Raw genomic sequence first — 23,167 nt, forward strand, 5'->3', positions numbered from 1 at the left:
GCCTGCTGGCCAAGCTGCAACTCAAGCTCAAGTTGCAGCCAGCGGCGCCTTATGCAATTTTTCGCTTGCCTTTGTTGCTGCTGCCACAAGTTCAAGTTTTTTGTGTTGTGTTTTTTAATTCAAGCTCAAGGTCGCTAGACCAGCCAACTTAATGGACGTAGCGAAGCTGCGCGGTAGCTTCAACACATAATCATTATTTTATAAGCCACGGTATAATATTAAAAAAAAACAGAATCGCAGACAGCAATTTTAGTTTTGTTATGGGGCGTTTTCATCAATCAATTTAAAGCATGAGTGGGGAGCTGCTGCTGACCATTTGACATCAAATGAAATGAAAGTATATTTTTCAGTCAGTGAACTTGAGAAGTCTGTAGAACTTTTGAAGTTGTAGTTGGCAGCTCATCAATTGTTCCAAGTTTGTTCATGCTGATTGCTTAATTTATAACCAATTACAAAAGCATTAGTGTGCGCCAAGCCAAGTTTTTTGTTTATTGCGCATATAAAACGCACAGTTAAGTATTAAGAATCTCCAAAAAAGTTAGAATGGTAAACAGACGCTAACGAGAACGACTAACAAATGCGCTTACAGTTGAGCAAAGCTCAGTTAACTGAAGTTGGCTAGTAAAGATTTATAACTTTTTGAAAATGTGTTAATATTTTAAATGAAACTGCACTACAACTTATTATATTAAACCAAATTGCAAGCTTTGAATGTCAACTAATTGTTTTGGCTTAGATAAGCATAAAGTATTGAAGCTAAGCCAAATATTGCCTAAAAATCTTATATAAATTTTAAGTATACCCAAAAGTTTCCTGCATCTTTAGCATACCCTTTCACAATTTTCTAAATAGCCGTTGTGTATATAAAAAACGCTTTGCGGAAGTAAAATGGCAATTATTTAGTTTTATATATTTTTTTTGTTTTCGGTATTTTTTTTTATTGCTCACTTGCTGTGCTTAATTAGACAGTCGGTTGGCCAGCACAGAAGCTTCTAAGCATAGGTAAACATCATTATGCTACAGGTATTAATTGCATGACGTTGCCACGCTGATGATATCAGCGCGTCTAGAACCTTAAAAGCTGAGACGTTGCGCTAATCAAGATGCGGTTGTCCAGCGTCTTAGCCACGCGCATATAATTAAGATTTCTTCTAGCCAACGTTTTGTATTTGGCCAGTTGCCGTTTCTTTGCTGTAGTCAATGTCAAGTGCTTATCAGACAAGGCCTGTTGATAGCTGGTAGGCGTGGCTACACAGGCTACAAATATGCCGTATGCAAACAGCAAACTGTAGTTCTGCTTGCCACCTGTAGCACAGCCGCATACCACACATGACTGCGGCAAGTAGCCGTAGCTTGTTTAGAGTTGGGCAAACAAACAAAACGCTAACTGACCATTGAACCGATATGGCTGAGCTATAGCTATATATATGTGTGTGTGTCTGCGTAGTTGTGGAATTTCATAGGCACTTTGCGCAGCTTCAAGTTTAGAGATCACGAACTTGCGGGTTAAGTCAGCCCACACGTTGCGGATGCTGCTGCTGCTGCTGTTGCTGCTGTCGTTGACAGCGTGAGATGTGGCAAAGCTTTATGAAACCGTGTCAACATGCAGATACTTTTCTTTTTTGCCAGCTTTCCTTACACACACGCACACAGTGACACAATTAGCCAGACGCCCAATAGTTTTTGGCTTTAACTTGAGCGTGCTCAACTTTTGCTCATAAATTTGTTTTAGGGCCACCAACGTCGAACGCCCAGTCGTAGATCAATTTGTCAAAACAAACAATAATAAATAAAAAATATACAGCAACAAAACCTTAAAGTTTAAACTTGTAACTGTAGCTTAGATTCGTGTATGATAAATTGACCATGACTCAAGCCAAGCGACAGAAAAAATACCATAAATATATAAATTTTATACAGTGCACAAAATGAGCAGCAATTTAGCTTTGCTGTTAATTAAATTAAATTGTTATGCATTTTAAAATAATTTTATATTTTTAGCACCATAACAATTTGCACTACATTAAGCGCTAATTGAGTGTGTTTTATATAAAATGTGCGTCAATTAAACTTTTAAAGCGTTTATAAAATTGAGTAATATTATTTATGACATCGCACAGCTTTAGAGTCATTAAAAGTCTTATGACATGTGCATTTAAATAAAGCAATATTTAGCTTAAATTAAATACAGCTTAGCTTTAAAAATATATTTCCTCTTTGTCATGCTGTCTATAAATAAATAATTGAATATTCAACATGCTGAATTATTTATGTATGCAAAGTTTAAAAATAGTAAAATCAATACTAAAAGTTTATTAGCTCTTAATATCTATATTTATACTTTAAAATATTTGCAATAGCAAGCCAAGCTTGTATTAAATTCCTTGCTTTTATTTTGCTTAGCGCATAAATTCCAAGTGCCAATTTTATATATCGCTTAAATCAAACAAACAAAGCTTAACTTAAGCTTGCATATTATTATTTAAATGATTTGTTGCTGTGTATTTCATATTTCTTGCTCACACTGCAGACGCGCCACTTAATTTGTTGTGATTTAACCCACGCGAGCGCTGCGGCTTTGGCTTTGGCTCTGGCTTTTGACTTCAGCTTCAACTTTGAAGAGGCCATTGACCAGCGCTTAGTTGGGCGCTCGAAAGGGCCAGCTGCACTTGTTTTTCAATTAAATGCGGCGTGTGAACTTAAAGAGCCCCCATTCAGACTCTCTGAGCGTTAGAAGACGGAAACGTAGACTCGTTGTTGATATTTATCAGCGTTAAGTAAGAATTTGTTGGCAACTTCCTGGCGACAAGGTCGACGCTACATTTAAGTAAATAAGCAGATAAGCTAGTTAACAATTTCGGGAGTTTGTGTAACGGTAAAGTGCGCTGCCGCTGCCCCCAACAAATACAAATTATACAATTTGGCCATTAACGCCTGGCTGCCACTAACGCTAACGCTCTTGCCTTGACAGTGAAAATGCTTTGGCCATGATTGCTATAATACAGCAGCAGCAGCAGCAGCAGCAGCAACTGTTGCTGCCACAAGCTGCAGTGGCAGTGGCAATGCAAATGAAATGCTGTTTAGTAGAGCAAAACGCTTGTGTAACAATTTCTCAGTTTGGTTTTTTGTTGGTTTCCCATTGTTTCAGCTAAGAGACCTACAAAGGTACACAGACATATATATTATGGCATAACTATAGCTTATAGTATAAGAGCAACAGCAACAGCAGCAGCAGCAGCTCTAGTATTATTTTTGTTATTGTTTAATGTCATTGAACTTGAACCTGTTGGCCGGCTAGAGCTCAAGCTGTTACTGTTTAGACGTGTTTTATTTCAGTTTGTTGCTTTTGGCATATGCTAATTTTTCGATATGTACAACAAGTTGTTGTCGCCGTCTGCCAAAACGTGTGCAAAATGCTAATTAAAAACGTTTAGCTTTGATTCATAATTTCCATGACAACTAACGCGAGAGCGATTGACCCAATTTAGTTGGCATGCTAATTATAGACAAGTCAAGCTACAAGTCAATGGACTGGCTTGGGCCTGGCGCCCAAGTTTAAGCTTGGCTGCGTGTTAGAATTCACTTAAGCCGCTGCCAATGGGCAGCAGCGTAATTAGCCCTTAGACTAGTAGTGAGAGATGCTATCACACACATGGTGCAATGACTTCACACACAGCATTTCAATTGTGTAACTCTAGAATGGCTGTGGGTTCAATCAACTCGGCTACACTCTTCAAAGCAGAAGACAGTCTTCGTCTCAGTCTCAGTCTCAGTCTCATAGCCTGGCACCTTTACGCATGGCAAGCTACAAAGTTCTCCAACCCTTTGGGTCAGCCAGAGCGTTTGTATAATTATCGCTTTGCTTTGTGCGTTTGCTGCTACAACTAACACGCAACTAGCCCACAAGTATATAGTTGGTATATAGTATAGTGTCTTGCTATCTGCATTGGCAATCATTAGCTAAATGACGCTGCAACGTGGGAGCAGATACGAATCGCAGTGTGGGTGTTGTCGGGCCAAGCAATTAGCGCTAGCCTGCCACGTGAAATGCATTACCAAATGAGGCATAGACACATGCAGCATGAGGAGAACTTGAAACATGGAGCTGTGGCTAATTGAAACGACCACAAGCCGTGCCGCCCAAAACGTGAGAATTTCCTATGCGCATTATCATCAATCTTGAGTTGTTTTCGTTTTGGTTTTGATGTTGGCTGTGGCTTTCCGATTTTTGTTGTGCTGACAGCTTTGGGCACGCGCTCAGAGTGAAACCTGAACAGTTGAAACAGCTTAAATTCAAATTAATAAACAGTTACGCATGCAACAACAACAACAACAGCAGCAACAACAACTTGTTGCCGTCTTTGATTATAGACTGCATCAACTGTAGCTGTTTGATTATAGCGCTGGCCTGTTATTTTCGGCTAAAACACAGCGCAGCAGCTTCAACTTCAACTTGAAGTTGAAGTTTTTTGTTTGGCAATTGCAGTAATCAATTGCGACTGTTATCAATAGCAGCTAAGCTAGCGGTAGATGCACGACAATTGCAACCGTTAGAGCATTCTGCAGCAGAAGAAGAAGAAGTTGCTATTGGTAGAACAATATTATGAATATATGTATGCTAGCTGTGATTAGCTCTAGGCCAGCTATAGTCTCTTGCCAAGCCAAGATTGATGGCCCAATGGGGCGCTCATTAAAGCCACGCAGCGCAATCAAAGCAAATCAAGCGCAGGACTCGTAAAAAACACTGCAAGCATCTCCTCAGTATCTAGGCACTAAAGCTGTGGGAAAGTCTAGTCTCTGTTTTTAACTGCTTAATTACAGCGCCTCAAGGCCAGGGCGCAGACTCATTATTATTTATTAAGCAGTCAGTGCTAAAAGCAAAAGTTGCAGCCACAGCCAGCGCAACAACAACAACAACAACAAGAACAACAAGAACAACTGACAACTGACTGACTGTCTAATGACATCCTCCTGAGCCTTAGCCATAAATAGTATGCATATGAGCTTGTAGCCCCAGCTTCAACCACACACAGCAATTACAATGCCTAGACCTACGTAATTGTTTCATATGCCCTGGCAATAGTTAAGCAGCAGCAGCAGCCAGCAGCAGCAACCAGCAACTTGCAAACAGGCAGCAATTTCACGGCATTCTCATCATGGCCAACGGGCATAATTTACTTAGAACAAATCATGTCTAGGCAAGCGCTTTGGTAATAAAAGCTGCAGCCAAAGCCTTGCGCAACTGCATCCAATTTGGTCAGCAGGCAGCAGCAACAGGCAACGTGCAACGTCTGCATCTCTAGCTTGTCCTCGACATAATCATGTTAAATTACTCGCAAATTCATTTGCTGTGCGGCTGCCGTTGTTAGGGCGCCAACTTGCAGCTCACATGTTGCTGCTGCTGCTGCTGCAAGACATGATATGGCGGCAACAGACGGTTGTTGCTGCTAGCTTGTTGCTTGCAGTTCATATTGATCGTTGCTGCGCATTATGGAAATTATGTGATCAAGGCCATAGAAAATGGAAATTGTTTTTGCATGCGCAGGTAACTTGTTCTTGTTGCTGCTGCTGCTGTTCTTGCTGTTGCCTTAATTTCTGTTTTCCTGACCAAATGCAATTACACTTCGATTTATTGCATGTGCGCAGAGTTTGCCACAAACTTTAATTATATGTAGAGCTCCACACACACACATAGCAAACTATAAAGCCCAAAGCGACTTGTGGCTATTGTCAACCGAAGAAATTGCGTTTGCTTTTGGCCTTTTTGGCCTTATCACTTGGCCATATATCTTAAGACTGCTGTGGGTGCTGCTGCTGCTTTAGCTGTTGCACGCTGCGTAGCGGTAAAGTAGCAACCATAAAAATGCCGCTTGGGGCCTTTTGGCGACTCTCTCGCCAGAGCCAAAGATTTGTGTTTATTTTGTAATCTTTGAAATATTTGTGGCATGGCAAATATTTTACTAGCTTGCATTTCCGCGTAGCGTAGGCTCACAACAACAACAACAAAAAAGAAAAGAAAATAAGTAACGATTGCTATCAACAAAATATTTAGCAAAAACTTCCACTTTTCACATGCGGCAAGCGCAGTGTCTGTCTTCGACAAGCGCCTGCGAAAAGTTCAGCTTACAGGCACTAAATAATAAAGCGTAACCAGCAAAAGGCGTGCCCGTTGCCATTGCCATTGGTCAAAGCGCTGGCTGTGTCGAGTCTGTGTCTGTGTCTGTGTCTAGGCCTACTTATGTAAGTAAAGTCAAAGCCAAAGTCTAAACCAAAAGCTGCCAGTGGCTTGTATTTTTTATGGTTTGTGTACACATATTTTGCACACATGCGCAAACGGGTCATTCAACTTTGCCGCAGCAGCAGCAGCAACAGCAACGTAGCCACCATGGTCATGGTCGGGATGCGAGCGCGCGCGCGCCTTTGCGCTTTCCTAGAATAAACAAAATGCACGACTCTGGGCTCTTGCGACAGCAAACCAACGCCGCCAACAACTTTGGCTGCAAGTCGTCGTTGGCTGCCATGTGAATGTTGCGGCCAAATCAACACCAGCAACACAGCAACAGCAAGAGCAACACTGCAACTAACAACAACAGCAACAACTTTTGCCTGACTAACTGACTGACTGACTGACTTCTGTTTGTTGGACCGACACGACCATGTTTGATGTGTAGCAGCAGCAGCGGCAGCAGCAGCAGCAACTAACAACAACGTTGCTGCATGCCTCATGCGTCTTATGTTGCACTTATACACGTACACTTTGCGCTGCCGTCGCCGCCGCTGCTTGTTGTTGCACTTGCAGCATAAAATTGTTGCATAAGCTTGACTTGCTTGGGGGCGCTGTGCTCTGAGCCAGCCGTGCTGATTGACTTCCATTTTGTTCGTTTGTTTGCCATCCTTAACAGTTAATGTGCGAGTTTTTATGCGTTGCCAGGTTTCGAGCACTAGCTGGCTGGCTGCTGTAAAATGTTAATTTACATCCGTTAGTTGAAAGTTTGTCTCAAAAGCTTTTAATTTTATGATATATTTGCTCAAATTCTGCCAGCTGCACAGCATGCCACAATTAATCAACGTTGCCATAGCAGCAACAATGCCATTCATAAAAATGCAATTTGTCAAAGCTATTTTTTACTGCTGCTGCTGCCGCTGCCGCTGTTGCTGTTGCTACTTTGCACGTAACATGTTGCTGCTGCAACAAGTGCTTGGCTGCCAGCTTAAACAATTTGTTGGAGCCACAGTTTATTTTTTCTTTTTGCCTTTAGCTGGAACACACACTATGCCACAGCCAGAGCACTCCAGCATTTTTTGCTGGTTGCTGTTGCTGCTGTTGAATTTTGATTATGTGGTAATAACACGTTGCACGCACAGCGAGGCTGCTGCAGCAATTTGCTGTTGTTGTTCTTGATGCTGCTGCTGCTGCTGCTGCCAGCGGCATTTGTGGCCCTGTTATCAGGCCCAGGCAGCTGGACTATGCGACGTCTAATTTCAATTGCATGCTAGCACAATTAGAGTTTGGCATTTGCTGCAATAGTTAAATGAATTTATTATAGTCATGAACTAACGGATATGGCTATCATATCAACAACGAAAACAAATTCTAATTTATTTCCCCCCTCTCTTTACTTACAGCTCCATTGCAAGAGTATACGGAAATTCAACAGTATTCAGGTAAGCCTGGGAATTACAAACAGTCTCGAATTGGAGCTTAACAAACAATTATGAGCAGCTCAAAAATTAATGCTAATTGACTGACCATAAAAGATCAACAGATTATTGGGCAGTTAAGCGAGGTGTGAACCCAAACACACGACAAAACCAAAATTAAGCGCCAAACATATATATAAACATGGCTTAAACGCGTTATGCGGCAAACGTGAGCACAGACACACATAAAGATTTCAATCAAAACTTTTGTCTAGCCAAGCCCGCCAGCCAGCCAGCAACAACAACGGCAACCGCAACGCTGTGTGTTGTGTGGCAAGTTCCACTGCCGTTTAACGTGTTAATAATGCTATTGCTGGAATTTATTGCGGGCGGGACGTCACTAAATTCAAATGCGACAGGCTTAAATAGCGCCAACGACACGTTGATGAGCAATAAAACGAATCTATAGCTGCATAAATTATGACAGCTGCGGCTTTAATTTATGGCCATAAACCAAAGCTAAACAGGTAGCACTCGTGCGCTACTTAAAAGCTACTGCACTTGCATGCATAACTGATTTAAGTAGTTGTAGCTATTACTGCTCTAGAGAGTTGCATATTACTGCTACTTTTTGCATTGTCGCACTGTGGATAGAAATATTTAAAACTGAACAAAACAGCAGTAGGCAGTGTTTGTCATATCAATCAGATTTACTTAATTCAAATTGAACTTTTACATTCAACAGTTCTGTTTAAATTTGAATTTCAATTTAAATGCCCTTGCTCGATCATTTTTAATTAACAATTAGTGCAAATAAATAGTATCGAGTACTTTTGACGCAACGTATATCGTTGCACATGCAAATGTGATCGATATCGATTTAGCCTAATTACAAATGGCGGACATAAACGTTTACTGCAAAAGCTAAAGATTGGTTGATTTTGCAAACATAGATAAATATTATGGCAACAGTACCCACGGTGCAGCTGAGGAGGTACTCGAAATTGTCCAATTTAGTTATAACTTGCAGTTGCGGAGCTCTAACTGCAACTTCCTACTTTTGCTTTGGTTTTATTTGCAGAAGATGGCTGCTACTACAACTATGCGCATTATAATGAAGGTGATCGCATAATGACCAATGAGCCATGTCTTAACTGCACCTGCCATAATCGCATGCTCATGTGCTATCTGCGCGTCTGTCCATTCACCAAGCCCATTGGTCACGACTGCATTGTGGAGAAGCGCGAGGATCAGTGCTGCCCCATAATAACATGTCCTGAAGGTAAGACAACCAGAAATAACTGTAAGCTTGTGGCTTACTATATATATATATATATTTATATTTTATAGTGCCTGTGGATGTGCCCTATCATACACCTGAGCCAGGCACTGAGCTGAGCATACCAGAGAAATTTGGCTGCAGCATTGAGGAGAAATTCTATCCGGAAGGCGCGCAGGTGCCTTCAAACCCCAACAAGCCCTGTGAGCTTTGCTATTGCATTAACAATCAAACCAAGTGTGTTATGCAGGAGTGCACATTGCATGTCGATGGCTGCACGCCCATATACAACAAAGGCTCCTGCTGCCCCGTACGCTACAGCTGCGGTAAGTTAACGACGTAAAGCTGCCAGCTATAAATATTTATTTGTCATGTCAACTATTTGCAGATCATGAAAACGATGTGCTGGAACTGGAGGATCACTCAACTACAACTACGACAGTGCGTCCTACACCTGGCTTTATACTAACCACCACCATGATGCCTTCTGTCTCCACGGATTGTATCCACAGCGGTGAGACCTACGCTGATGGCGCCTCCATTCGCGGCAAGAATGCCTGCGAGCATTGCTACTGCATGCGTGGCGATATTGTCTGTGCCGTGCAAGAGTGTGAGATGCCCATGAAGGCTGCCAGTGGCAACATCTGCCGCGCCATGCCTCCAGCTGATGGCGAGTGCTGCCCCAGCAACTACATCTGCGAGGATGACAGCGCCACCACCGAGATTGTTGAAATTACCACAGCAGCTGCTCAAGATGAGACGACAGTCATGCCTGTTAAGCACTTGCCTGGTGAAATACCCAAGGAGGACTTGGATCTGCAAGAGCATATTGACGATGAGCAGCCAGCTACTACCGCACCCATGGCAGAGATTGGCAGCGGTGAACTCGATGAAGAAGATCAAAGCACTGAGTTGCCTGCACATGTGCAAAAGGATGAAAAGACTGATTCTACCACAATTACATCCGATTCACGCATTGATGTGCCCAGTGAGCCAACGATCACTTCTGAGGAGGAAGGCAGCGGCGAGCCAGAGATTGTCAAGGCCACAACGCCAGCTCCAACAGAAACTGTCAAGCCTGCTGAGCCCAGCAAGGAAGGCAGCGGCGAGCAAACTGACAAGCCCACAATCTCTAGTGAGGAGGGCAGTGGTGAGGAAGCCGAAGATGTTGCCACTAAGACTCCTGAGAGTGATGAAGATATGCTCAAGGAAACAACAGCTGCCCCTGCTGCGCATGAAGAAGATATGGTCAAGGTTACCACTGCAGCACCAAGTGATGAAGTTACTGCTAAGCCTGCCAAGGATGCAATTTCTGCAGAGGATGAAGTTAAGGCTACAACATCCGCTGAGGAAGATGTTAAGGCTACTACTGCCGCTCCTGCCAAGGACGAAATCTCTGCTGAAGATGAAGTTAAGGCTACAACTGCAGCTCCCGCTATGGGTGATGAAGATGAAGCTAAGGCTACAACTACAGCTCCTGCTATTGCTGGCGAAGATGAAGTTAAGGCTACAACTGCAGCCCCTGCTATGGCTGATGAAGATGAAACCAAGGCTACCACAGCTGCTCCTGCCAAGGACGAAACCTCTGCTGAAGATGAAGCTAAGATTACAACTGCTGCTCCTGCCAAGGATGAAATCTCTGCTGAAGATGAAGTTAAGGCTACAACTGCAGCCCCTGCTATGGCTGGCGAAGATGAAGTTAAGGCTACCACAGCTGCTCCCGCCATGGCTGATGAAGATGAAGTTAAGGCCACAACTGCAGCCCCCGATAAGGCTGATGAAGAAGATGAAGTCAAGGCTACTACAGCTGCTGCTGCTATGGCTGATGAAGATGAAGTTAAGGCTACCACAACAGCTAAGGATCTCAGCATGGACGAGGAGATGGTTAAGGCTACAACTGCTGCTTCTGTGGAGCATATGGACAAGGCTACTACAATTGCTGCTGATGAGCACGCTGATGAGGCCACTGACAAGCCTGTCAAGGATGAAATTGCACCAGAGGATCAAGTTAAGGCTACCACAGTCGCTCCTGCCAAGGATGAAATTCCTGCTGAGGATGACACTAAGGCTACAACTGCCGCTCCTGCTAAGACTGATGAAGATGAAATTAAGGCTACGACAGTCGCTCCCGTTAAGGATGAAATTTCACCTGAGGAGGAGGCTGCAACTGCCATTACCGAGAAGGATGAAGACAAGTCAGAAGATGAGGTTAAGGCTACAACTGCGGCTCCTGCCATGGGCGAGGATGATGTTAAGGCTACAACTTCCGCTGAGGAGCAAGTTAAGGTTACAACTCATGCACCTGCCAAGGATGAAATTGCGCCAGAAGATGAAGTTAAGGCTACGACTGCTGCGCCAGCCAAGGATGAGGAAGTCGATGACGCTACTACTGCTGCACCAGCCATGGATGAAGAAGAAGTTAAGGCAACTACTGCTGCTCCAGCTAAGGCTGAAGAAGAAGAAGTTAAGGCAACAACAGCTGCTGACACTAGCGCTGAAGAAGAAATTGTTAAGGCTACAACGCCAGCCAAGGAAGCCAGCGCTGATGAAGATATGGTTAAGGCTACAACTGCTGCTCCTGCCAAGGATGAAACTGCAACAGAAGAGCCAGCAAAGGCTACAACACCAGCTGCTGCATCTGACGAAGACATTGTGCCAGCAACAACACCCGGCAAAGAAATCAGCGCTGATGAGGAGCAGATTACCAGCAAGCCCAGCATGGATGAAGATATTCTCAAGGCCACAACGCCAGCTGAGAGCACAGATGAGGAGGCCGCAACCACTGCCAGACACGATCAAGGTATGGCACATGATGAAGATGCCGCTTTGGCCACCACAACACCCAAGGCTGCTGATGCTTCAACTGAAGCAGGCTCAACTACAGTCGCTGCTCATGCACCTTCGTCCAGCACAGAAGGCATGCAGGAAAGCACCGAGAGCACTGAAACCGAGACGCACAAGCCTGCGGTGGAGAGCAGCACCAGCGCATCGGCTGAAAGTGAAGAGGACAGCTCGGAGGACAAGACTGAGCAACCCAAAAAGGATGCCATGGATGCAACAACAGCAAAGACTGACGCCAAGCCAAGCGATGAAGATGCTACTACAGAGATTGACATGGAATCAGTTGGCGCCACCAGCAAGCCCATTGATAAGCAAGCTGAGGATGCTGCCACAACACAGAAGTCCGACATTGCACCAACTGTTGCCGCTGAGAGCACAGAGCAGCCCACAAGCGAAGAAGCTGACACCGCCAAGCCACCAGCAGTCTACTTGCCACCTGGCTCAGAGCAAGACGAAAGCACCGAGAAGGCCGACAGTGACGAGGATGTGGCTGCTACAACTGCCAAGATTATGCCCGCTCATCCAAGCGCTACACTGGACACGCGTCATGACTTTGCTCCAGAGACAACAACCGCCGCCGCCGCGCCTGGCAAGGAGGAGCAGCAAACCGATGCCACCATGCCAGACATGCACCTGCCCTCTGTCATACCCGGCGAAGGCGATTGCCTGGTCGAAGGCAGAACCTATGCCAACAACAGCGATGTGCCCGCCACAACTCCCTGCGATGTTTCCTGCAAATGCGTTAGCAGCATTGTCAGCTGCAAGGCCATGGAGTGCAGAATACCCGAGGATCGCGAGAAGTGTGTGCTGGCTACAGATCTGCTGGATGGCTGCTGTCCCACTTATATTTGCGAAGGCGATGTGGAGCAGCTGGCAACAACTGTTAAGCCAGCGGCTGAGGCTGCCGATAAGATTGATGATAAGGAAACAGTTGCCAGCAGCACAGAGCAAATGCCAGAGGATGTCAACTTGCCCACAGGCATTACCGAGCTGCCCATGTCGCATGTGAAGCACGACGAGGAGGAGCCACAAGCTACCACCGCCAAGACGTTGCCAGCAGCCAGCAGCACGCCCAAGGCTGATGATGAAGACACAGCCACAGCGGCGCCTGCAATTGAAAAGGAAGTGCAGCCAACAGACGAAAAGCAGCCCACATCAGCAGAGGAGGAGGAGGACAAGAAGACAGAGGCAACAACTGTTGCTGCTGCTGCAAGCTCAACAACAACAACAGCAGCTCCAGCTACTGCTGCTGAGGATGATAAATTGGCTGTCACCACCATGCCACCAAGCATTGCTAAGGATGAAGAGAAGCCCATGCAGCCAACTGATGAAAAGATTGATGAAGTGTCCACAGAAGCAGCCGCTGAAGATAAAACTGACAAGATACCAGCGATGCACAGCGACAAGCAAACAACGATGGCGCCAACTGATATGGATATGGATATGGCTGACAAAATTACCACATTGCCACCTAGCGATGAAGTTAAGCCCACTGTGGCTGCTGCTGATGATGAAGACAAGCAAGCAACAACTGTTAAGCCTGCTGCTCCAGCTGCTGACGAACAACAGCAACCCGATGAGTCTGAGCCACCACTGCCAACAACGCCCAAGAGCACCAAGCTGCCAACAGAGCCAGAGACAAGCACTGAGACTGAAGTGTCCGCCACAGCAGCTCCCATTGGCGATGAAGAAGAAGGCGAAGCAACTGATGTGCCAGCAGTTGAAGGCAGCACTGCAGCACCTGTGGCTGCTGATGAGCACAAGCCAAGCACCGAAAAGTCTGACATGGCCACTGATGACAAAACGGATCGAGATGATATTGCAACAACTGCTGCACCTGCTAAGCAGCCAGCTGCTGAGCAAACTACCACGCCCGCTTCCGCTGAAAATGAAGTGGAACCAGAGGCAGTTACAACTGCTGTGCCACACAAGAAGCCTGAGCAGGATACAGCTGAGGAGGACACCGCTACCGACAAGATGCCAGTCAGCGCTGATGAGCTGCCAGCAACTACAGCTGCGCCCGCTGCTGCTGCTGATGAAGACAGCATGGCTACCAAGAAGCCCACAGATCAGGACATGGCGCCAGTTACACACCAGACTCCTGCCGAGGAAGCTGCAGCAATTACAACAGCAGCTCCAGATCAAACCAAGAAGACGCCTGAAGTGGATGCCGCGCATGAGGATGCAACCACAATTGAGCCACTCACTGCTGATCAAGATGAAAGCACTGAAATGCCCAGCGCAGAAGATGAAGATACCAAGCCAGCAGTCATACCCACAGCTGCACCAGCTGCAGATGAGCACAAGGAAGCGGCTGAGGCCACCACCACGCCCAAGACAGCAGCTGAAGATGAGCAGCAGCCAATGGATAAGCAAACAACAATTGCACCAGCATCCGCTGAAGATGAAGCAGCATCCACCGAGTCTGTGGAGCAGCACACAACAACAACAACTGCTGCAAGCGTTGATAAGGCTACTGAATCCGCCACTAAAACGCCTGCTGAGGATGAAGCTGAGGATAAGGCTACAACCATTGCTGGCGACACTTCCGCTGAAGACATGGAGCCTGCTAAGGAAACTACTACTGCTAAGCCTGCAATTGCTGCTGAGGATGAAGCAACTACTGCGTCCGCTGATGAGCACAAGGATGAGACGCCTGAGACTGCCACAGATGCAGCTGCAACAATGGCGCCTGCCAAGGATGAAATTGAAGCTGATGCTACAACTATGCCGCCCACTAAGCTGGCAGATGAGACACCAGTTAAAGAAATTGTGCCTGCCACCACTGCCGCTTCCATTGAACAAGAAGCTGCCACAACAACTGCTGATAAGTTGCCGGCAGCTGCTGATGATGAGGACACTGCCGCCGCAACCACCATGCAGCCAGCAGCTGAAGGTGCTACCGACGAAGCTGTCAAGGCCACAACAGCCAAGCCAGAGGAGCAGGAAGCCAAGCTGCCAACAACAGCTGCGCCCATTGAGCTGCCCACAACAGCAGAGATTGAGACCAAGCCCATGGAAGATGGACAGTCGCAAACAATTGCACCAGCTGGCGTCGATAAGGATGTGGATACAGCTACCACTATTGCTGAACAAGATGAGAAGGCTGAAGCTACAACTGTTGCTGCTGCTGCTGCTCAAGATATGGAAACAAGCAGCAAGATGCCTGCGGCCATGGACGAAGAGCACGCCACAGAACCAGCGGCTGATGTGCATAAGCAGACCACAGATCAAGCTAAGCTGCATCCAATTGAACATGATGTAGAAACCACCAGCAAGCCAACAGATGAAGCTGTCACCGAGCCTAGTGCGGAGCAGGATAAGGATATGGCAACCACCAGCAAGCTGCCACATATTGATGCTGACGCTACAGAAAGCGCAGAAACTGATGAGCAGACAACTGAGCACGTTAAAGTGCAGCCAACAAGCCAAGCGCCAACTAAGATGGAACCTGTTGATGAGCATACAATGCAGCCAGAGAGCGATGTGGCTGCCACTGAAACGCCAGAGGATGCAGCACACACCAGCAAGCCCGCCCATGATGAGAAGTCAAGCGAAGCGCCCGAGTCTGAAGAGCAAACCGACAAGCCAGCTCATGATGAGAAGACAACTGCAGCTCCAGAGTCAGAAGAGCACACTGACAAACCCGCTCATGATGAGAAGCCAAGCGAAGCGCCTGAATCTGAAGAGCACACTGATAAGCCCGCTCACGACGAGAAGCCAAGCGAAGCGCCTGAGTCTGAAGAGCAAACTGACAAACCCGCTCATGATGAGAAGCCAAGCGAAGCTCCAGAGTCGGAGGAACACACTGATAAACCCGCTCATGATGAGCACACTAGCGAAGCACCAGCAGCTGAATCGCACACCGATAAGACCTCAGATGAAGAGCAAACCAGCGATGAAATGCCCACTGCCAAGCCCAGCGCTGAGGAGCAGGCAACAGCTGCGCCCGCTGTGGTTCCCAGCTTGGATTCCGGTGAAGAAGTTGACGAGTCTGTGGAGTCCGAAGAAGAGCACAGCGCTAAGCCTGATACTGCACACAAGGAAGACGAAAGCGCCGAGTCTACTGAATCTGCAGAAGCTGTCACCGAAGCTGCCGAGAAGAAGCCTGAACACGACGAAGAACCTGAAGTGCCCGCTGTGGTCTCAGAAGTACCACAAACTACAGCTGCGCCCGCTGGTCATGATGAAATCTCTGCTGAGGTTACCACCAGCGAGGAGGAAGAGGAGGAGCATGTTGACATTAGCACCACCGTGCATCCGCTGTTCTCCGCACACTTTACCAGCACCAAGGCGCCAACTGTGGATGATCGTGTGGGTGAAGAAGCTGCTGCTGAGACCACTAAACAGACCACAACAACAACTGAGTCACCGCTTACCACAACCGCTGCCAGCAGCGTTGCACATGAGCCCATTACGCCGCCCAGCTATGGACAGCAGCCACCGCAGTATCCATCCTATCCCGAGGATGAGTACGACGAGGAGGAAGTCTTTGGTCCCGGCACTTGCCGCTACGCTGGCAAAATCTATGTCTCCGCTCAGCAAATACCACGCGATGATCCTTGCGATTTCTGCTTCTGCTTTAGAAGCGACATTATCTGCCTGCAACAGTCTTGCCCGCCACCTATCTCTGGCTGCCACGAGGAGCCCATCTCTGGCTTCTGTTGTCCACGCTACGAGTGCCCTGTGTCCATGGCTGCTGTGCTTAATATCACAACAAGCACCACAACCACTAGCACCACACTGCCACCACATTTCCTCAACTATTCGCATGGCTCGAATGTTCAACATACTGGCTGTCTGATCAACAATCGTTCGTACAGAGTGGGTGAGCCCATTGATTCGACGAGTGGTCCCTGCATTAGCTGCACGTGAGTATAATTTAACAATTAACTTTAATATTTAATTTATTAAACATTTCTATTTGCTTTTTAGTTGCGGCGGCGATGGCAAAATGAAGTGCGATCCACAGCAATGTGTGCCGGAGCCAACAATGCAGCAAGTAATGGCTGCTGTTGCGTCTGGACGTAAAAGATGAACCACCAGCCATGCTTACTAAATATAATTTTAACTAATTTTTAAGCACTGCAAACAAAACAATCACAACAAAAACAAACAACAGCCAAAATTGCACACACCGAGCTGCATTCCTCACGACTAAATGAACAGAAAACAGAAAAAGAATAGACACAAAATAGTAACAAAAACAAATAGTAAAAACAATATGAACTAAGGTGCCAAAACTGCTGAAATAATTGCAACACACACACAAACACATTAATCAGTTTTTGATTAACTCCCCAAGTTATTTGCACTTTTGTCAAGTTTTTTCTTTATTCAATTGCAATTACAATTTGTTTCGGATTAGGTTACGTGACGAAGCAACCAGTGATATTGTACTGTATACATAGTATAGGTGCAATTAATTAATTAGAATGCGCTCACTAAAAAAGTTAAAAAAAAAAACAAAAACATAAAATGAAAAAAACGAATTACTTACGGTATATACTTATAATTACAATTGTATTTATGTACCCCACTTAACACCCCCGCAACACAGCACAACACACACACACAGACACACATACACATATTATATAATAATCCATAAGCAGCGCATTATGTGCCTTGTAAAGTCGTTTATTGTGCCGCCATATCGCTTTCAAGAGACTCTCAAACACATTGGTTCACAATCAATGACATTACGAAGCCGAAGGCGTTTGTCAGATGGAGGTAAAAATCGCGTTTCTTATTGTTTGTTTTTTATGGCAATACATACTTTTCTTCAATGCGCTTTTGATAGTATTTTTAGTCACTTTATATATTTTAAACATTATTATTTTTTTTAATTTTTTGTGTATAATTGTTGCTTCTAGTCTTCTTTTGTTGTAAGAGCAACGAAAATCCGCCTAAAAAACGAAGAAAAAAACACAACGCACAATTTTGATCGGGTCAACAACAAATCGGATCGAGATAATGATATTGATATATATCTTCTATGTACTTTTTCCAAGCTTTTTTGTACTTTTATATACGGTATGTGTAAAATGAGAAAGAAACGAACGAAACTAGTTTTTATAGCAATTTTACAAGCGAACCAGCGAATTGCATAGTTTTTAAACAAAATGGTTTGAATTTTAAAGTTTTACCAAGAGTAACCCCCACGCACAAATCAGCTGTGGTAGGACAAGTAAATAAACATAAACTTAACCTAGTGTTTTTTAGACGAAAAACTAAATTATGCTAACGAATTCTACTGTAGGCTATAACTATTGCTCGACTGATTGAAAAAAGTACTAACAAAACAAAAAAACATTTAAGATCAATTAATATTGATATAGTCGTTAGTTTGTGTAAACTAATTTTGTTCTTAGAATATCAGCTTGCCGCATTTGTATTAATATTAATTAAATAAACCATAAACAATTTTTAACAAAAACAAAAGATTTTCAGTCGCTTGAGCTTTAGAGATATGCTGAATATTCGTAGCGTTAATAAAGCATACAATAAATATGAACAACAATTAGATTTATATAATCTCTAAATATAGTTGCAGTTTTTAAGTATTTAACTATAAAAATAAATAAATAAATTTTAATGTAGAAACTATTTATTTTAAAACAACAAAATGTCTTTTAAGAACAGCTCTTGTGTTTCCATAATTATCGTAATTTATATGCAAACATCTTTCTTTGTAATCTAATAAATAAATACAACGCTTTTTATTGAAATGTATAAAACTTTATTGTTTTAAATGCTGCTGGTGATTATCGTATATTAACTGGGGTAGTTCGTAGCTACCTCTAATGAAGATGTAAATAACTATAGGAACTTACGTCATTATAAATTCGATCGCTTCAATGCGTAGTTAAGTATTTGATAAAACTATGTGGTTTTACGTTTTTAATAACGGTCACGACGGCCACCATAGCCTCCTCCACCGCCGCCACGTCCGCCTCCTCCCTCAGCGGCACGTCGCTCCTTCATAGCTGCAAAACGCTTTGACATGTTTCGCAGTTCCTCTGGCACTTCCTGTTCAGCCTCTTCCAATATAGTAATCAGCTCTTTGGCCATGCCCCAGTCGGTGCGTGTTACGTAGCTTATGGAAGTACCTTTCCGCCCGGCTCTTCCTGTGCGTCCCACACGATGTACATATTCCTCAATATTACGCGGGAAATCGTAATTGATGACATGTCTGACAAGAGAATGCTATAAATTAAGGCAATCATAGTTATGTTATGAACTCACGTTATATCTTCAATATCCAAGCCACGTGACGCTACATCGGTAGCTATAAGAATGCGCACAGCGCCCGACTTAATATCGGCTATAGCCTGTTCACGATCAATTTGGTCGCGATTGCCATGAATGCATTGTGTTTCGAAACCATCAATTGTCAAATCACTAGACAAGTCATCAGCACGCGCCTTACGGCCACAGAAAACAATAATCTTATCGGTCTTGGTCATTTGCTTCACAAAGGTCTTCAGCGTAGTGAACTTGTCCTTATCATCTTCAAGCAGCTCAATCACCTGCTTCACAGAGTGAGTGGCGGCCAGATCTAGTGAGCCCACGCACACTTGCATGGGATTTTTCATATAGCTTTGAGCCAAACGACGCACACCAGGTGGCCAAGTGGCTGAGGTCATAATAGTTTGACGATCCGGACGCACGTCAAGCAGCACCTAGTAAGTGTTAAAATAAAATTAAAATATATTGTTACATATTTCAAATATTACCTTGCGTATCTGCGGTTCGAAGCCCATGTCTAACATGCGATCAGCTTCATCCAAGACCAAATACGTTATGGTTGATACATCAATCACTTTAGCTTGCACAAGATCGTTTAGACGACCAGGCGTGCAAATGATTATCTCTGCGCCACGTTCCACATCAGAAATTTGCATTTTACGACTACCGCCGCCATAAACACAAACACTAAAGAAAAACAAAGATTAATAAGAGTATGCATTTTTAACAAATTGCAGCACTTACGCTTTCATATCACGAAAGGAATACTTCTTGACCTCCATTTCAATTTGGAGTGCAAGCTCACGTGTAGGAGCCAACACCAGCACATTGGCACCACCTCTAGTGCCGCGTGGTGTGCTTTGATACTCTGTGTGTATCATGCCAGGCAAGAGGAAAGCCAATGTTTTTCCTGTGCCTGTCTGGGCAATACCAATCATGTCATGCCCACTGAGCAAAATAGGCCAGGCTTGAGATTGTATAGGCGAAGGCTTTGAAAATCCTTGCTTTTGTATTTCACCCAATAAATCAGGATATTCTGCAAAGCATTGTTCGAACTGCCAAACTGGATTAGGTATAGCAGGCAATGTTTCGCCTTCTTTGGCTTCAAACACATGTGAAACTGTTATGTTGTTGTTTTCACTGCGTATGCGTTCCACTTCATCTTGTGGCAAGTTGGCCACTTCAGGGCACTCCTTGTAAAAAACTTTTGTTAACAGCGGCAACTTGGCCAAACGTGCCGCTTGTGTTTCTTCCTTTAAAAATAAAGTTACTAATAAATTTTATTAAATGCGGATAATTTCAATAACTTACATATTTTTTATTTACGGCGTCCCAATCAATCACGGCGTTCAAGTCGCCCCCTTGGGGTATTTCATATGTTCGTAGCGGGCCAAAGTCAAAATTATTGCGTCCACTCCCACCTCCTCCATCATAACGATTAGAGCTGGAGCGATTGTAGCTACCACCGCCAGCATCACCACTATATGATCTACGAGCACCGCCATCATCGTCGCTTGTTTGTTTTTTAATCTGATTCACAGCATCTGTGACGTTCATTTTCGAGCTGCCAGATACCTCCACAAGCAGATTAGCCTTATCTAGGTTTATGCGCACATTATAATCATTTTGTAGGCGTGTTATATTGGCGCCGCCGCGTCCAATGATGCGCCCAATCATATCGGAACCGATCTGAATAGACTCGTTGAAGGAGTCACCACGGGGTGCATCGTTATCATAATTAGTATCGCGACGTTTGCTGCTGTAGCTCTCCCGGTTGTCCCGATTGCGTTCACGATCATATCTGCTGCTGCTGCTAGTATACTCTCGCTCATATTCACCGCCACGGCGTCCACGCGAGCCGCTCTCGTAATCACGCCTCACGCTACGCTCATATTTGTCGTTAAAACTGTCATATGATGACTTTGAATACTGCGCAGTCGGCTCGACATAGTTTGGGTCGTCCCAGTCTAATTCTGACATTGAATTATCGCTTCTGCGCTTTATTTTGAAAATATTAGAAAGCACGCGCTTGTAATGTGAGAAACTTCAAACAATTGCAACTTTTTATGCAGTGTCAGCGAAACAACGGTAAATGTTTGTCAAAATGGCGCTGCTTCTGAAACAAAATCCTAAATTAGTTAATTGAACGCTTACAGTCCAGCTATACAATACTACACTTCGGTAATCAGTTAAATGTGCTATATCGTATTAAATTACAAACACTCAATTTTATACTTACAAGCAAAATTAACGAACAATCAAAAATGCGCCCACTGAATGCACGAGCTTACGTTACCAGAGTTGTCCAGCCACAAAAAAAAATAATATACCGGCAGAAACAGAGTGACCAGCTTTCAATTTGTATCTTTTCCATCTGATTCCCGAACCACTGTGAAGTACTTGTAGCTCATTTGGTTTTGCATACAAAAATAAACATTTTTGAAGTGCTGCTGTGGTTATCTATGAAAATGGCTGTGATTTGTGATTTTGCGCATCATTAAAAACACGCCATGGCCATCATATCAAATATCAACTGGATCTTTGTCTGCGGACTGTCATTCTGCTTGGGAGGCATAGTGGTGCTCAGTTTTATGCCGCTTACTTCAGGTGAGGCTACCTTTGCTAATAATTTGCTAAAAATAACAATTGGCACATGTTTATAATAGATTGCGTATGCCCGCTAAAGAACCCTTTAAGCAGACTGGAAACGCCAAAGAGCACCACACCCCGAATCTTGACACCACAGTCGCACCATAAGATGGCAGTTTTGGTGCCTTTTCGGGATCGCTTTGAGGAATTGCTACAATTTGTGCCACATTTAACCAAATTTTTAAATAATCAAGGCATACAGCATCATATATTTGTGCTGAACCAGGTGGATAGATACCGGTTTAATCGTGCTTCGCTAATTAATGTGGGATTTAGATTTACAAGCGAGGTCTACGATTATATAGCCATGCACGACGTGGATCTTTTGCCACTCAACGAAAACTTGCTGTATGAATACCCCAGCAGCTTGGGACCCTTGCATATTGCCGGCCCCAAGTTCCATCCCAAATATCACTATGATAATTTTGTTGGCGGCATTTTGTTAGTGCGCTGTGAGCATTTCAAACAAATGAACGGTATGTCAAATCAATATTGGGGCTGGGGACTGGAGGACGATGAGTTCTTTGTACGCATACGAGACGCTGGACTGCAAGTTTCACGGCCTCAAAACATAAGAACAGGCATAAATGATACCTTTAGGTAGAAATGTAAGCTACATGCTTTGTGCACCTTTAATAACATTTCTTTACTCCGCAGACATATCCACAATCGCCATCATCGCAAACGCGACACACAGAAATGCTTTAATCAGAAGGAGATGACACGGAAACGTGACCACAACACGGGTTTAGATAATGTTAACTATAAAATACTCAAAGTACACGAGATGGTCATCGATGGAACCAGCGTTACGGTGCTAAACATACTACTTGATTGTGATGTTAATAAAACGCCTTGGTGCGATTGCACTGGAAATGCAGCCGCAGCGTCTGCTGTGCAAACATAGGGATTAGCAACATAAAACATTGTTTTATTGCACTTACTCGAGTCTTAAGCTATTATTATTTTGCTAACTGCACAATGGTATATTATTAGTACACATGCACCATGCCATAGAGGAATGTCCAGAAGAGCACGTAGGTGCAAAGGCCGCCCATGAACTGGTTCGTCAACAGATTGCTGCGGTTAATAAAGAACTTGCGCCATTGCGTTCCAGACCTCATGAGCACCATTATCCACAGCACAAACACAGACAGAAAGTAAAACAGGAATCCCAGTGTGCCACTCAAACCCAAAATGCCTGCCAGGAAAAGAGTCATTAAACAAATGTGTGAATTCATGACGATAAATTTACCCGCAGCGCAGCCCGAGATTGCGGCCATTGATGTACGACAGTATTCCACGGCCGAGATGTTGTTTCTAATAGCCACCTCGCTGTAGGCAATAATCTCGCCGCTTTTTGACTGACTTGCTTTAACGCGATTCATTTTATTCTAATTTTTATTTTAGTAAATTGCTAATTAAAAAAAATATTCTTCCTATTTACGTGCGAGCGATAGCGATAGTTTTATTATAAAGCTATCGAACACTGTATCGAGTAAATTT

At 44.4% G+C, this 23,167-nt stretch overlaps 4 protein-coding genes across 4 annotated transcripts in view; 2 read left to right on the forward strand and 2 right to left on the reverse strand.

Moving 5' to 3' along the window:
- The window catches only part of LOC108603610 (pneumococcal serine-rich repeat protein), a 29,503-nt gene extending 12,276 nt beyond the window's left edge, over positions 1 to 17,227 (forward strand). Inside the window, exons 3-7 of the mRNA XM_017992558.1 lie at positions 7,627 to 7,665; positions 8,723 to 8,923; positions 8,992 to 9,246; positions 9,309 to 16,632; positions 16,697 to 17,227. Coding sequence (XP_017848047.1) covers positions 7,627 to 7,665; positions 8,723 to 8,923; positions 8,992 to 9,246; positions 9,309 to 16,632; positions 16,697 to 16,799 — 7,922 coding nt within the window. The 3' untranslated portion in view covers positions 16,800 to 17,227. The remainder of the gene's footprint in view (positions 1 to 7,626; positions 7,666 to 8,722; positions 8,924 to 8,991; positions 9,247 to 9,308; positions 16,633 to 16,696) is intronic.
- Positions 17,228 to 18,499: 1,272 nt separating this feature from the next.
- LOC108604521 (probable ATP-dependent RNA helicase DDX43) lies at positions 18,500 to 21,320 on the reverse strand. The gene is made up of 6 exons (XM_017994030.1): positions 21,252 to 21,320; positions 20,324 to 21,128; positions 19,757 to 20,265; positions 19,501 to 19,699; positions 19,010 to 19,446; positions 18,500 to 18,956 (listed from the first exon to the last, which is right to left on the reverse strand). The coding sequence occupies exons 2-6, from the start codon at positions 20,990 to 20,992 to the stop codon at positions 18,665 to 18,667; spliced, it is 2,106 nt and encodes a 701-aa protein (XP_017849519.1). The 5' UTR covers positions 20,993 to 21,128; positions 21,252 to 21,320; the 3' UTR covers positions 18,500 to 18,664.
- Positions 21,321 to 21,399: 79 nt separating this feature from the next.
- LOC108604522 (beta-1,4-galactosyltransferase 7) lies at positions 21,400 to 22,600 on the forward strand. Its single transcript, XM_017994031.1, has 3 exons — positions 21,400 to 21,619; positions 21,679 to 22,261; positions 22,319 to 22,600. The coding sequence occupies exons 1-3, from the start codon at positions 21,523 to 21,525 to the stop codon at positions 22,566 to 22,568; spliced, it is 930 nt and encodes a 309-aa protein (XP_017849520.1). The 5' UTR covers positions 21,400 to 21,522; the 3' UTR covers positions 22,569 to 22,600.
- Positions 22,571 to 23,116, reverse strand: LOC108604523 (ER membrane protein complex subunit 6). The gene is made up of 2 exons (XM_017994032.1): positions 22,917 to 23,116; positions 22,571 to 22,862 (listed from the first exon to the last, which is right to left on the reverse strand). The coding sequence occupies exons 1-2, from the start codon at positions 23,047 to 23,049 to the stop codon at positions 22,654 to 22,656; spliced, it is 342 nt and encodes a 113-aa protein (XP_017849521.1). The 5' UTR covers positions 23,050 to 23,116; the 3' UTR covers positions 22,571 to 22,653.
- Between the last annotated feature and the right edge of the window lie 51 nt (positions 23,117 to 23,167).

Source organism: Drosophila busckii, chromosome 3R (assembly GCF_011750605.1).
Source record: "Drosophila busckii strain San Diego stock center, stock number 13000-0081.31 chromosome 3R, ASM1175060v1, whole genome shotgun sequence".
In the NCBI taxonomy this organism is placed as follows: Eukaryota; Metazoa; Arthropoda; class Insecta; order Diptera; family Drosophilidae; genus Drosophila; species Drosophila busckii.